General features: G+C 36.8%; 1 protein-coding gene across 2 annotated transcripts; it reads right to left on the bottom strand.

Moving 5' to 3' along the window:
• Nucleotides 1-889: 889 nt before the first annotated feature.
• LOC122413809 (DEAD-box ATP-dependent RNA helicase 20-like) lies at nt 890-13,981 on the bottom strand. 2 transcript variants are annotated; one of them, XM_043424411.1, is made up of 4 exons: nt 13,887-13,981; nt 13,471-13,691; nt 12,162-12,618; nt 890-11,367 (listed from the first exon to the last, which is right to left on the bottom strand). In XM_043424411.1, the coding sequence occupies exons 2-4, from the start codon at nt 13,500-13,502 to the stop codon at nt 9,658-9,660; spliced, it is 2,199 nt and encodes a 732-aa protein (XP_043280346.1). In that variant the 5' UTR covers nt 13,503-13,691; nt 13,887-13,981; the 3' UTR covers nt 890-9,657. The 2 variants fall into 2 exon arrangements, with proteins under 2 accessions (XP_043280346.1, XP_043280347.1); XM_043424412.1 differs by having other exon boundaries at nt 12,162-12,612.
• Between the last annotated feature and the right edge of the window lie 1,373 nt (nt 13,982-15,354).

Below are 15,354 nucleotides of genomic sequence, written 5' to 3'. Positions count from 1 at the left end.
AATACAGTCGAATGTGTCCGAACATTCAAGAATTGTTAAGTGAATTCCCAGAATCGAGTAAAATATTTTTTGGGTAATCGAAAGTCATCCGTAAATATTTTCCGTAAATTGAGAACTCTTCTGCTACACTTCTCGCAAAAATAAACTTTCTTGTAGATTCTGGAACCTTCCAGATCGTCCCGGATATTGCAAATTCCTAACCCCACCACAAAAGGTCGGATCGATTCAATCCTCAAACAAAACGCGACACGCCCATGAAAAAACATGGAAAAAAAATTGGAAGTGAAATCGATACTGAATAAAAAGAACTACAATTAGAGTAAAAATCTCAAATCACTGAAGCATCCCTAAATGTACGAGAACCTTCCAGAAGGCATTTTCTAATTGGAAAATAACAGTTTATTCGCGAATATTCTAACCATCTACTACTACACTTCTGTGTATTATGTTACTTCATATAAACTACAAAATCTTTTGAAATGCTTAAAAGACGATAAAATATTCAGAATATTTTTACAATGAAACTACGTCAAAAGAGGCGGTGAAATTTTCGAAAAAACATCGCTGCATGTAAGCTGTAATTTAAATCCGTGGAGGATATTTTATTGTGACCTTGTAACTCCAACGTCGTTGTCAGCATCCGTGAACTCGAACACGGGTCGTGGATATCGATCGCTTATCCGCCTAGTACGTTATGGCGAGTGAAATAATCCGAAAGAATTCATGAAAATTCGTTTCAATTTTTTCATTTTGCACTGAATAATGTGAAAAACACAAAAATTACCAATGCTCAGAGGCACTATAATCATAATCGAATCACGACGTATAATTTGAAGGATATTGGGAAAAGGATCGTACAATATCGAAGATAATAAATGATTGAACACAATTGCAATAGGTTTATCATTTTATTTTCTATCATAATACTGTATAACATACAAGAAATGCACTTTAGTGAAACCTACAGAAGAGAATTTGAATGTAGAGCAGTATTTCCTTATTGTTTCTTTTTTTCTCTTTAATTATTTAATTGTTACTTTTTTTCGTCCAACATTCTTACTTCCGGGGGTCTTAGTATTATTAACGAGTTTGTCTCCTTTGTTTTACGTTTGAAAAAAATGATAATTCGTGTTTAAATAACGTGACTACTTATTATGGGGCAATAAGTGTTTTCTTTTAACGGTTTGCGAGGGGCATAAACCTCTTTTTTTTAAATGTAGTTCTCAGCGAGGGCTGCGGCTGTTATATTCATATTACCACGTACACATTGCTTAATATCACGTTGTTTTCTCTCTCTCTTTCTGTCTTCCTGAAATTATGTCATGGTCAAAAAATAAATAGGCTCCTTTACAATAATCATTTCTCTCTCTCTCTCTCTCTCGCATCTTTGAAAAATTTAATAGTATAACTGGAATAAACACTCGGACAACGACCAGGGAACATTATCGCGAAAACTCATGTGCTTTTTATTTCCTTAACTTCAAAAATTCATTGGGTTTCATTGAAATATTCTTGCATATCGTAAACTAGTATCAAATATAAAAACTTATCCAAGTTTGTTAATTTTTTTTTACACACGAGAAATACCTCGTTTTTCTTTAATCTCGTTTCCTTTTTTTATACTTATAATATCACTTTTCAGGAGTTTGATTGTATTGAGCAAATTATCGGCTGCTCAACGAGAATTCGACGAAGGCGGCTCCTTCGAAAACGAGAAATTAAAAAATAGGAAAAAGATCATCTCGATTATTTTCTTCTTTCAACAAGTCTCTTGTTTACGTATTGTCTTTTTTCTTTTTCTTGCAGACCTGAGACGACCTTACTAAATGTCACATTATACGATACATATACGTCTTGAGAATCATCTCGAGCAAAAAAACGAGGTTTTCTTTTGCATTCTGACGATTCTATCGAACGTCTCGTTTTAAGCTTAATTCCAACGAGACGAAATGAAAACAATAAAACCACGAACAGAAGTGACATTACAATAATTTTGACTAGATTCTAGCTAAATACAACGTTCCCAATAGTCGTGTTAGTGAGTGCACTTGAGAAAAAACATGTGCTCTTCCTTGATAACTCCTTTAAATATTAATCAAGCAGGACTTGTAGTGAAAACTATTTAGGACCAAACAAGTAGTCCGAAATAATTTAGTACGATAGTAAGAAAAATTTTAAAAAACCAACACAAAATTTTCAACTCGAAGTTTGTGAGCCAAAACCTCACTGTCAGAGTCGATCTTGAAAAAATTATTTGTTTCTTCAATTTACTCGAAAATCTTAACATTTATTCTCAAGAGAAAACGACACATGTCTACGCGAAGCATTTTGTTTTTTCTAGCCGATCGCAAAAATCACCACATCGTTGTACATTTTTTCTTTTTTTTTTCCAGAGATACAGAGAGAGTACTCGCTGAACGGGCCTCGGAAAACAAAAATTATAATAATAAAAAAAATAAGGAAAAATGATAATTGAACGAAAAATGGACGAACAGAATAAAAAAGAGAAAGTAAACTGAATTTCCTTAAGAGATTTATCATTATAAAGAAATCCCCGAGAAAATCGACGCTCTCTCGTGTACACACACAAATTAGACAATTATAATATTGAACAGAGTAAAGAATATTTTGTCGCAACGATGCACAGGTACTACTTTCGAATGTAATATTTTCGCTCATTTTTGTCAGCTCTCGTGTACGTTTACTTTTTCAAATTCATCATTTCTTTGTTTTCTTTTTCATCTTTTTTCAAAATGAAACAGAGCCAATGTTATTCGTGGCGCGCTGTTGTGTCTATAGTGTGTCACACACGCACGAGAAAGGTAGGAGTTGGAATCTAGTAGCATAGCACACAATCAGCACACTGCTGAGATTATAGTACAATTTGTTTTATCGAAACATCATTTGTTTAGTTTCGTTTTTTTATTTCTTTTATTTTTCATTTTCATTTGATAATTCGCGTGAGAGACAAAAAAGCCAGAATCTTTTGATTTACAAAACTCAAGTAACTAATTTAATCGTTATAAGAAAAAAACTCATTCGGAGAGCTTTTTTGTATTTATTTATTTATTTATTTTTTTTTTTCAAAACTAATCTAAGATTGTCCGCCGTTTCTTATATACTTTTTATACGTTAAAAAAATTTGTTTCTATCGAACGTCGAAAAATGATCGGATCAACCGAGCAACGAGGTTGGCCGTGCCAATGAGGGAAGTTTCATACTTTTGCAAAAAACTTATGCATTCGTGTGTTTGTCTATGTGTATTTATATAAAGAGAGTGCAACGAAATAAAAACCGAACAGTGATCGGCAAGACATTACTTTTTCGTTTCTCAATATTTAATTGTACAAGACCAAAAGTTGTTTCATTATCGAGAGATATAACGCAATATTATTTTATAGCCTTTTCGGTATTCGCACCTTCGATAACGTTTTTTTTTTATTTTTTTTTTTTTTATCGTAATGGAATTGAATTCAGCATCGTAAAAATGCGATGAAACTTGTTTTCTTTCCTATGAGCAGTGCTCAAAACTTGCAGTTGTGAAAAATTACGAAAATTCGTTAAACTTTCTCCAAGCGGTCTGGTAAGAGTAGAAAAATTTGGAAATTATGAAAAAAAAATAAAGCTAACCGAAAAAACACTTTCACGTTCATTTCAACGGTGCTAATTCAATATCATTTTTTTGTCTTCAGTCTCTTTTACAAGAAGGCGTACGAATAACGTTATAAAATATATTGTGTTCTGAGATAACGAGATGTACAATTAGATCGATATTTTTTTCCTTTGTTTATCTTCGTTATTAATTTTACAGTATGCGAACGTGTACTTGTTGCTGCTAAACTCGTATACAAATTGGCGAGTGGTTTTGTTTCTCGTTTTCTTTTGTATTCCCACTCCCTTTCTCTCTCTCTCTCTCTCTCTCTCTTTCCTTCTTCCTCATCTTTCTTTACTTCAGTCTTGTATAAAGGAGATAATTACTTCGTTAACATTACAATATGCGTATTTTTACGTTTAGAATAATTAAAAAAGTTTCTTTTTTTTTCTCTCTCTCTCTCTCATTATTATGTTTTTTTCTTCTTCTTTTAATGTACGCGATATCACAGAGCTCAGCATAATGTTTATTGAAGGTACTCGAGTTTCATTAGCAATTCGTCAATCTCGTTGGACAATATGAATCATAACTTCCACCGGCTTTTACTGAGAGGCGACAATCAACGCGCACCAAAATCATTATTTTACTCATGCACTTCTTATTCTTCTCGTATTCGTTTAAAGTTTGTTTTTTGGCGGATTTAATTAGAATGACCAATGCTCATTTCGACGTGCACAATTGCAGCTTCGGATGAAAAATTCGGGCGTTTTTATTCTCTCTTTCATAAACACGAAATTCTCATTCTCATCGAAGCTTGAGTTCGAAATTTCATGGAAATACTAAGTTTTTTCTCATCTTTCGTTTATCCCATTTTCTTTGCTTTCAACAAGCACGCCTATCTTTCTCATCAGTTCGCAACACGCTAATTGCGCTGTCGCACTTCAGTGTGTGTGTGAGTGTGGCGTTGTGTGAGTGTAAAAGTGTGAAGTTTCAGTTTTCTTTTCGTCGTGTGCACGATAGGGGGACTTTTGTTCGAGTACGAGATATCTCCTACAAGTTGAAAGAAAATAATTTCTTACTGACAAATAGTAATACTTGTTTCACTTATTTGTTGTAACTTGTTGTTGTTTTTGTTTCTTTTTTCCTAGCGAGAAACTATTTCGTTTCAATTTATCATATTGAAAAATAATTTGTTTTTTTTTTTCAGCTAGTTTAGCTACAGCAGTTTCTTCTGTAAATCCCCTAACGATCGATGTTCAATAAGAGAATTATCATTTAAGAAGAGTTTACAATCCTCGTCTTTGCCCCACTTTTATTACTTTATTTTTCTTTTCATTTCTCGTCATAAATATTTCGACCACCTCGTTTGAAAATGATTTTTCTTTTCGTTGGACCTATCATTTGTGAATCGCTTTATTAAACTTGTCGATTTGTCTTGTGGGAGGACTCTCGCGAAATGAATGTCTCAATCATCGTCTGTTACTTCATTTTTTATTTAACACTTTAACTCATTTATCCGCTTCCTTATTATTTTGCCGCTCCCCTTTTTTTTGCCCCGTTTCAACAGCAGGATTTGCATCGAGAATAAACATGATATGATTGTACCACATATATAAAATTGATGAGATACCGTTCCCTATATATATACGTTATTATTCTTTTTTTTTTTTTCATCGATCATGTTGCACAATAGAACAGTGGATTTTTCGTAAATCATTCTCATCTATGTGCCTACATCTTACATATCACAGAACTACGCGCACACCCGCTATCGATACGACTGTGAAACCGCGCGTCGTGCTAAAGTTTCGTTGAAAAAAAATGTTCTTCCGTTTCTATTCATTTCCAATGAATTATCGTGTTCTCGACGGTACAGAAGATTCTCGGTGTTAAGTCGGTGAAAGGTTACGAAAAATGAATTGACGAATGAGCGAATACGAAGCGTGCCCTCGGGAGGTCGAGGGTTTCAGATTTCTGCAGAATTTCAAGGGTCCAATGAAATTACGATTTTTCAAATCCCCCTTCGCTCAATTTCTTCCCCACCTAAATTATTACACTCAACTGGGACGTCGCGGAGGTGGTGAGACGCGTGTCTGTGCGCGGGCGAAAACGGTACCACGGAAATACTCGATAGCGGGTATACACAAATGTGCGGGAGCCTCCAGACTTTTTCGACGCTCGGTTATTCATTTATCTGAATGAAAATTTTACAACTTTTTAATAATCACACTCTATCCTCGATTTTTCGTCGATCGAGACGAAACGCCCGAGGCGCACTGTCAAACGGAAAACAAAAACAAAAATCTTTTATTCTTTCGAGCCTCGCGAACATCGAAAATGGGGTGTTTCTCGTGTAGGGACCAAATTCCGAACGATTCGCGCGGAGAACGGCGGCGGGGCGACTGGGTCGGCGAGAAGGGGCGGGGGAGGGAGGGGGCACAAAACACGTTTTATTAAATCAATGGGCTCTCGTAGATCGGGGGCGGGACGAAGAGATTTCTTGACTCGTTATACAAAAACGAGATACTCCGTGTTTCTCGCTCTTCTTCTATATTCTCAATTTATTCTCTTCTCTTTATTCGTAGAGGAACCGCGATTCGAGTAACATTACACCGAAGTATGTAACCGATACAGTTACAACGTTACACGTAGTACGATACGAAGAAAAAAAAAACAGAGTTTGCTAATAATAATCATAATAATAACAATTACAATAAAGATAATGTGAAGAGAATAATAAAACGATTGAAGGTGACGAAAACCGAACGAAACTTTTACTTGACGATCTTATTTTCCTTCCTTTTTTCATTCCATTTTTATATTCTCGTGGAGGTGATTTTTTCTTCGAATCTTACGAGATCCGGACGTAGAAAACTCAATTCATTTGAATTATTACTAATGAAAGGATACACATAATTCATGACGTATATAAACATACATACGTATATAAAAAAATATGTATATTTATGTATATATACGTGCTTGTATATATCAGAAAAAAATCACGATCGAGCATTGACGAATGTGCACTCAATATATTTATTAGATAGTATTTATACGTTTCGTGCGAAGTGTTTCGGGAGGTGGCACGATATCAAGCACAATTGCTCGTTTTTGTCTCGTTACTCGAGCAAAATTGGCGGTTCTTGGAGTTACTTACGAGAAATAATGAACGGAAGAAAAAACGAAGAAAATTGAAGGGGAAAATACGGTAGTGTGAACTACGCTCGAGATTTGTCTTCGGTCTCTTTGATTGAAAAAAATCATAGAGAATTTTGAGTTTCTCACTTTAAATGTTTTTCACGCTTTAAATCTTATTTTTTCACGGTTTTCTCCTTGTTATATTCATTAATTAATACATGTTTAGTTTCCCGTCCCCCTGTAGTATGAGCTTATAAGAACGTGTGTTTTTGAAACGTGCACGCGCGGACTGCTAGCCTCGTAATGTGTTACATCTTTTTGTTCTTCATTTTCTTCATCTCATAGTATTTAATAGTTGCGTATAGGTTAAGTTTAGATGCATCGTTATTTCGTTATTGATTGCAGTAGTATTCGGTAATAATTCGCGAGTAATATTATTAATCATGTTTGTCTTTCATTTTCGTAATTAATAGACAGCTTACAAACATTCGTAAGTAATGCTTGTGTTACTTCGTGTTTGTTTCTTCATTTCTTCTTCATATAATCTTCGATTTGTTTAGTATCGTTTTGCTTTATTTATTTATTTATTTTTTTTTCATCAACTTCAAATTCCCCTCTTCTTTAATGACTAAACGTAAAAGTGGTCGAAATTCAACTCGCTCTGCAGTTAAACTCAGAAAAACAAACGGACAACGAGATTTCTCTTTGATTCATTTGTTTGCTTATTATTTTCTTTCTCACTCGCTCTCTCTCTCTCTTTCTCTCTCTCAAGAATTCACTCTTTTCTATTTTATTTCAGCCTTATTGCAGCCTGCACACGTGCCTGCACGACATTTTGCGTAAAAAAAGGGTGAGAGGCCACTCGATGGCCAATTGCATAATTATTAAACAATTTTCTTGTCCTTCGTTCAATAAACTCGTTATTTTTATTACGTCTTCTCTAAATTTTGTCTTCTCTAGCTTGCTTTCTCACTCTTATTTTCTCTTCACTATTAATCGTTCGTTGATACGATCAACGAATGATTTAACCATACAAAAATAAGATACTGAGCTTTGCTCTGTCATGCACAGCCATGTGACTACGGCGGCGCCCCCTTTTTCAAGAATTATATCGCGTTTAGTCTCTCTCTCCCTCTTCTTCGATCTTTCCAATTTTTGCACGTACAAATCCATCTTTGTTCTTATTGTTTGTTCTAATCGTGACAATGAAGCAAAAACAAAATTTATCTGATCGCCTTCTCCTATTATTCGTAGTCCTATATTTAATATGGACCCATTTGCCTCTTCAGATGCCTTAATAAAAATGCACCGGGGGCATAGCAATTTCGAATATTTCGTGAATAAGTCGAGTGGCGAAAAATCCAGAGACTCAAATCGTCATGGTAAACACACGTGTATTTCAAACTCTACACGAGCGTTATTAGTTTTTCTCGTGTTTTTCATTTGTCTCCCTTCTGTCAATCGAGCATGGGTGCGCGCACGGCTTTATTTTTATGCAAAAGGCCAATTTATAATCGTTTCTCGTTTTCGAGTTATTCTCTTTATCTCTTATTATTCTTCTCTCATTTTTTTCTTTCATCTCTTTCAAACGTTTTTTCATCATTTTATTCATCATTTTGTATTGTTTCACTTATTTCCTTTCTTTTTTCTTTCTTTCGTGGAGCTTTATCTGCATTACGCGAGAGAAACACATATATATATAAATAAATCATAAATTATTAAACTAACCCACCCATTCAACATTCCCCTACGTCCCCGCCCCTTCTATATGTTTCGTGCATTTCAGAAAAGCATACAGGTAAGTATACATAGTTTTTTTTTCGCAAGGAGATTACTATTCAAATACCATTATGAATGACCATCGTTTAACTACATTCGTGGCCACGACCAAATATTCTGTATGAGTCTTTTTATTTCTTTCTTTCTCTCTCGTTTTTTCTTTTTTTTTTTTCAATTCATTTTTCACCATTAATTCTTGTCGTTCTTTCGATCTTCATATTTTCTGCTCATACTTTAAACATTATTAATATTAGATATCAATATTACCCTCAACTAACAAGCTAAACGCTACATCAAGACTCGTTTCTGGAATGTGCCCTAATCCTCGATTCAAGGAATATCGAATCGCAAAGATTTTTTTTCTTTACGTTTTTATTCCCCCTCCCTTGTAAAAAATCGATGAGGAATTAAACGTTCCGGCACAATTATCGTTTTTTTTTATTTTTATTATTACACGCGCATTATTGTGCAAAAAAGCTTACTCTCAAGTGTCCCGTGAAAAAAATATAGATTTTTCTTCCCCCCCCCCCCCCCCCCCCTCCCGCCCGACGACCCTAAAAACAAAACGATCGTTTCAATCTTATATCCGACGAAAGGAAAAAAAAAACGATTTTCTTCAACGATCCGTTTTACTCGAATCATCGTTCGTTTTTCTCTATCGCTATCTCGTTAATACGCGGATTGTATAAACAAAAAAAAAATCGACACTCAAAAGCATTTTCGGCAGCATTCCAGAAAGATACGATATTAAGAAAGAAAAAGTTAAGGAAAAAAAAAAATTATAGTTTAAACAAACAATTACATTTAAAAACATGTTTTCGAAAAAAATACCACCGTTCCATAATAGTGATTATTATTATTATTATTATTATTTTGTATTTCTTTTATATTTCTCATTGATGGACGCGGTTCGAGGGACTCGCGAATATCTTACGTGTCGTTACGATTTCTTTGCGAATTATTTCGTGCATCAATTAAACGTATTTCTTATTTTTATTCCCCCTTATTTATTTTTTTTTGTATTTTCTTCCATTTCGATATAGTCAAAGAAATGTTTAATTTAATCACTGCTCTTTCCCGCCCAGTTACCTTTTGCCAAATTATTTGACGCAAGCCCCGACGACTGATTTACCTCGTGTGAAGCGTCACTGCTGAACGGGTGTCGGTGGGTAAGGGTAACCGTAAGGTGGTACTGCCTGGAATTGTCCGTAGCTCATGGATTGATAGGCGCAGGGATTCGCAGGCGGTGGTGGTGGTCTGTTCGTCTGGAAGAATTTGTTATTCACGAGGCTCTGTATACTCGTGTCGGTGTGGCCACCGGATGGCATGATGAAGGGTGGTGGCATCGAGTACATTCCTTGGCCATTGGGGGTCGCTCCGTAGGCTTGATTTTGACGATTGTTGATACGGCTGCCTTGATATCCGCCACCGTTTCCGGCACCACTGTTGCCCGTGCGTCCTTGATATCTTGGTCCACCGGAGCCATTTTGTTGATAACCATTGCCACCGTTTTGATAGCCGTTTTGGGGATATCCGTTGATGTGGCGAGGCTGTTGTTGCTGTTGTTGAACTTGTTGCTGATGATGTTGATTCATCGGTTGATGTTGTTGGGATTGTTGGTGATAGCCGTTTTGATAAGAGTTTTGACGATTGTTTACGTAGCCGTTGTTCTGTCTCATCATCGCTCCACGATCATGCATCGAGTTGTGCTGATTGTGCCAACTTCCGGTTCCACCGCCGACGTAGCCGCTTCCCGTGGGGCTCGAATTACTCCTCGGACTTCCGTTGCCCATTCCGTCTTTCGGATTAGTCACCGATCTCGCAATGCTCCAACGTTGACGTCCTTTGCCGAATTGATTGCGTTGCGAATTAGCCAATTCCGCCAATTGAGGATTTATCGCTTGTCCAGCTTCCTCCAACACGGATATCAGTTCTTTCGCTTGACGCGCGTTGTTCGGTGTGAAATATGCGTACGCCGTACCAGCGGCTTGACAACGCCCCGTTCTACCTATCCTGTGGATATAATCCTCCGAACTGTTTGGATAATCGAAATTCACAACGTATTTAACATCCTCCACGTCCAAACCACGGGCGGCAACATCCGTGGCTACCAGAATCGGAGTTTTTCCGTTACGGAATTCCGTCAGCACGTAATCTCGCTCCGGCTGGGATTTGTCACCGTGTATCGAAATCGCCGACCATCCCTCACGTTTTATCGCTTTCGTTATGTCGTCCACTTTCTTTTTCGTCTCGACGAATATTATCGTTTTGTTTCCACGATCGCAGCCGATCTCTCTCAACAAACTCGACAACTTTTGCTCCTTCTCGTGCTCCTGACATATCTCGATTATCTGACGGATGTTGTGATTCGCTGCCAATGTCAACGAACCTATGTTTATCTGAATATAATCTGTCAGGAAATCTTCTGCCAACGCTTGCACCTCCTTCGGCCAAGTTGCCGACCACATCAACACCTGACGGTCCGGCCTTATCTGCTCAATTATCTTACGGATCTGAGGCTCGAATCCCATGTCCAACATTCGATCGGCCTCGTCCAACACCAAATACGTACATCTTCGCAAATTCGTCGTTCCCTTCTCCAGAAAATCTATCAGACGTCCCGGTGTTGCTATACAAATTTCCACTCCGTGCTCCAGGTCACGTGCCTGCGGACCCTTCGGCGATCCTCCGAATATACATGTGTTACGGATCCTCGACGACGAACCGAAATCCCTCGCCACCGTCTGGATCTGCTGAGCCAATTCCCTCGTTGGTGCCAATACTAACACGATCGGACCGTCACCGCGATTCAGACGCGGTTGGTTGTTTATGTGCACCGTTGCTGGTAGAATGTACTAAAATTCAACAAAGATAGAAGTCAAATTTTAATCAAAGAAATTGTATTATTGGCCCTCCAAACAAAAAATCACAACCTGTTTCTCTTTCTTTTTTTTTAGAATTTGATGTGAACATTCGAACCACATCAGATTTTCATTTTTTGGGTGAATGATCCACGTTCTTAAGTCCCAAGTTTCATTGTTTTATCTGGCTCGCTAATTGTCGTCGTCATCGTTAAAATGCATGTTAATTTGCAAAATGAGTTTACTAACAAAACGATCAAAGATAGAGCCAAGAATCGAAATTTTTTCTGTAGATCACTTGCAAAAATGACTGGTTGTGGCAGTCAAAATACACAGCTTTTAGGTTTTTTTTGACATGATTTCAAGAATAGAATCTAAAAGTAAAGGCTAGGGGGCCCTTTTTGTTAAAAATTTAGTGCCCCACACAATTCCTTTCGTAAATTTCTGTTCTATCGACAATCGTGTGATCAATGGTTGACAAATTCAGTTGTGAAAATTCAAGTTCGATGATGACCGAAAATCCAAAAAGGATTTGATTCGAAAGCGTTGGTGGGATTTATGATTCGAAATTTGGGATCAGATTTGACTTTACATTCATAAGCTTTCGATTTTGACTTTGTATTATTTTTATAATACTACAAGAATTAAGGAGTAAGCCAAAACTGTTATATTTCTGTAATGCGAGCTGGAAGATGTAAATATGATACATGAAGAAATGATTTATGCCTAAAAGGACATACAAATCCCAAAAATTGTGGAACGGGTAAGGACATTTAGAAACAACTCACAGCAAGAGTTTTTCCAGATCCAGTTTGGGCAATGCCGACCATGTCACGGCCACTGAGAGCAATGGGCCATCCTTGAGCCTGAATAGCGGTGGGTTCTTGAAATCCTTGTTTTCTAATTTCCTGCATGACGTACTCAGGGAAATTGCTTTCTTCAAAGGCTTGTATAGGGAAAGGAGTGTTGTTTCCCTTGACGGTAATTTCTTTGCCAGCATGGTATTGGGTCACCTCGTCTGGAGTTCTTCCTCTAACGTTGGCGTGCGGAACGTACAAGTTTTTTGTTATTGCAGGCATCAGAGGCGTCTCCCAATTTGGTTTTTTCAACTGATCGCCAGGACATTTCTTTTGATTTTGCTTTTTCATGGCGTAGTCATTCTGATTTTGTTGTTGACTGTTCCAGTACGTTCCACCGCCACCGCCGTTCCTGTTGCCATATTCCCTGTTCCCCCTGGGTCTGTAACTGACCGCATCGTCAATTGAGACCTTAGCTCAAACCCCATAACCCAAAAAAACAATTTTTTCTCCAAAAACAGCTCAATTTCACTAGAATTAGTAGGATGATATCTGTCACGCACTAAAGTTACAGGATTCAAATTATTAGAGAAATTTTATCAATTAAATGATACCAAAATGTTTGGTTCTTTCAGATATTTCCAGATTTTTTTTACAACTGTCGAAAAATAAAAAAGGATAAGAACTGAAAAGATTCTTTCCCCAAAAAATTTTACATTTTCGTGATGTGCAAGTCAACACTGTCTTTTGAATGGCAAAAGGAAAAAATTTAACCACACAATCTAGTTCTTAAATGGAATATAAAATTTGATATTTTTGAAATCGAAATATTCTTTCGAATCTTACAACTATGTAGAGAAATTGAACAGAGTAAGAGTCAATAAAGAAATTTTTTCATTTTAATCTGTAATTTGAAGGAAAATTCTAAGGCAATTCAACCATGGTTCAACGGACGACTATATTCATGCAATAATTCATAAGGTAACAAAAAAAATTGGAAGAAATGATTGGGTTGAAGATTTTCGAGTATACATTATTTTTGTAGAAATCCGTAAATAAGAAATTTAGATCATATTTAGAAAAAAGATCGATCTACAAAATGGCGGACGGTGGCAGGGAGAAGTGCGAAATGTTAAGACTATATATACATATACAAATTTTATCGACCCCTCCGCAACAGAGAACGTGTGCAAGACCTACCACCTCCATTTTGGGAATAAAATTTGAGGGTTTTTTTTTTTTTAAGAGCCGACAAGGCGAAAGAAAAAACAAGGAAAACGTATAACGAAATATTACTTACGAAGTTTGATTGGGATATCCGTTGCTATACATTTTCGCTAGAGATCAGTTTCGTTAAAAACGCGAACCGATCTACTCGTCGTTCTGTCTGCCCGTCTATTAACTACGCGTACGTGTATGTATGTAATAACTCGTGTATATATATATATATAAATATATATATACCCTTCTCTATACACACACACTTAGAAAACGACGATGGTAGCCTCTCGCCAATCAAACCTACGAACAACGAGAGACTCGAATGTATATCCAAGTTGCAAATCTAATATTCGTTTGGATCGCTTGCAACGAGCGATTACAAAAAGTTTCAATCGTTAGTGCTTAATGAGAGTAAAAATCGAGTGATAATCGTGAATAATTGAGAAAATAATCAAATTGGGACAAAGGCTGCGGTGTTATCTTGTGATAACTTACCCAAAGGACCCGGCGAACAGAGGAGCTACACAATGGCTGACAGGCACTGGGGAAGACGGAAACGAGCGACTGGGCGCAACGTTATACCGTTTTCAGAATACCACCATCACGTGAAACTTCCAGAATCATCACGTGACCTCTCGACGACCAATGAAAATTTTCCAATACCGTGACGTAGCTCACGCCCCGACCAATCGTAGAGCTTCGTCTAAAATCGATCCTCTCTCGCGCCTGGCTTTCGCTTTCTCTCGTTTCTCTTTCCTTTTTTCCCTCTCTCTCCCTCTTCTTCTTTTATTTAATTTTTTTTCTAATTTCTCGTCTCGCCCTGCGCTCTTCAGCCAACTCCGAGAATCCCCACGATTTGCTTGTGTTTAGAGATACCTATAGATATATATACAACGCTTTCTAACACTTTCATACTTGTTCGATAAAATCGTCCATCTGACGCTGTTATTTTTTCACTGTATTCTCCTCTCTTTATTTGTGTGTGCACCCGGGGTGGTCCCTTCAGAATCGTGCTTTGTTTTTTTTATCTTTCGTTTCCTCGTTCGCAGGTACCGTGAAAAAATAAAAAAGGCATTTCCGTAAATAACGAGCAAAAAAATCACCGGAAATATTATTCGCGTAGCTCTCGGCAATGGTTGAGGGCTGTCGTCAACTTCAATAGTTTTTTCTTCATCAGCTAATTATTACTTGCATTATCCCGAATGGATTTTTGCAACAAAGTTCAATGACCTGCTTCTGCTTTTTTTAGGCTATTCTCAAAATTACTTTCCCCTGCAATTGTATTTTTCGCTCGTTTCTCTTTTCCCCCTACTTTGTTCCGACAAATGGACAATAAACGTACCACCCTGTAGATTTTTTGAGCGAAACTTGGCTATTATCGCTATCGTTTCCATAAGCCGCGCTATCTGGCTGGCGTTTTATTGATTATACTATAAAAATATAATGGAATCGATAGACTTTTCACTATTTATGAGATAAAATCGATATTTGCGGTTTCCAAAAATTAATAAGCTTATATTTATTAACAAGCTTCGTTCGCTACTATATTCGTCGCTGTAGGTCTATATGCTTACTTGTTTTATTTTTTCGAAAAGAATGAAGATTGAATAGACTGGATTCACCGGCGCTTTTGAAATATAAAAAGCAAATAACAAAATTGTGCGGAAAATTTAGACGATTCAGACATTGAATGTGGATGCGATAGGGCGTCGAAAATTTGGAATAATCTACGATTGCTTTGAAACATGAGAACATTTGAAATAAAAACAGAAAAATTTCTGAGAATTATTGAAAAGTGCTAACTTTTTTTCTAACGAGTTTGACAGGTCGATATGATTTTAAGTAAGAACAAAATATCATCAAGGGAATTGAAATGGCGGTGATTATAAAATACAATTTTAACTAACGAATTATTTGAGCGTGTAAGACTTTATTGTTTGCTTCGAAACGAATGTCTCGAGAC

The sequence above is a fragment of the Venturia canescens genome, chromosome 7 (assembly GCF_019457755.1).
Source record: "Venturia canescens isolate UGA chromosome 7, ASM1945775v1, whole genome shotgun sequence".
NCBI classification, from domain to species: Eukaryota; Metazoa; Arthropoda; class Insecta; order Hymenoptera; family Ichneumonidae; genus Venturia; species Venturia canescens.
This window is presented reverse-complemented; position numbering and strand designations above follow the sequence as displayed.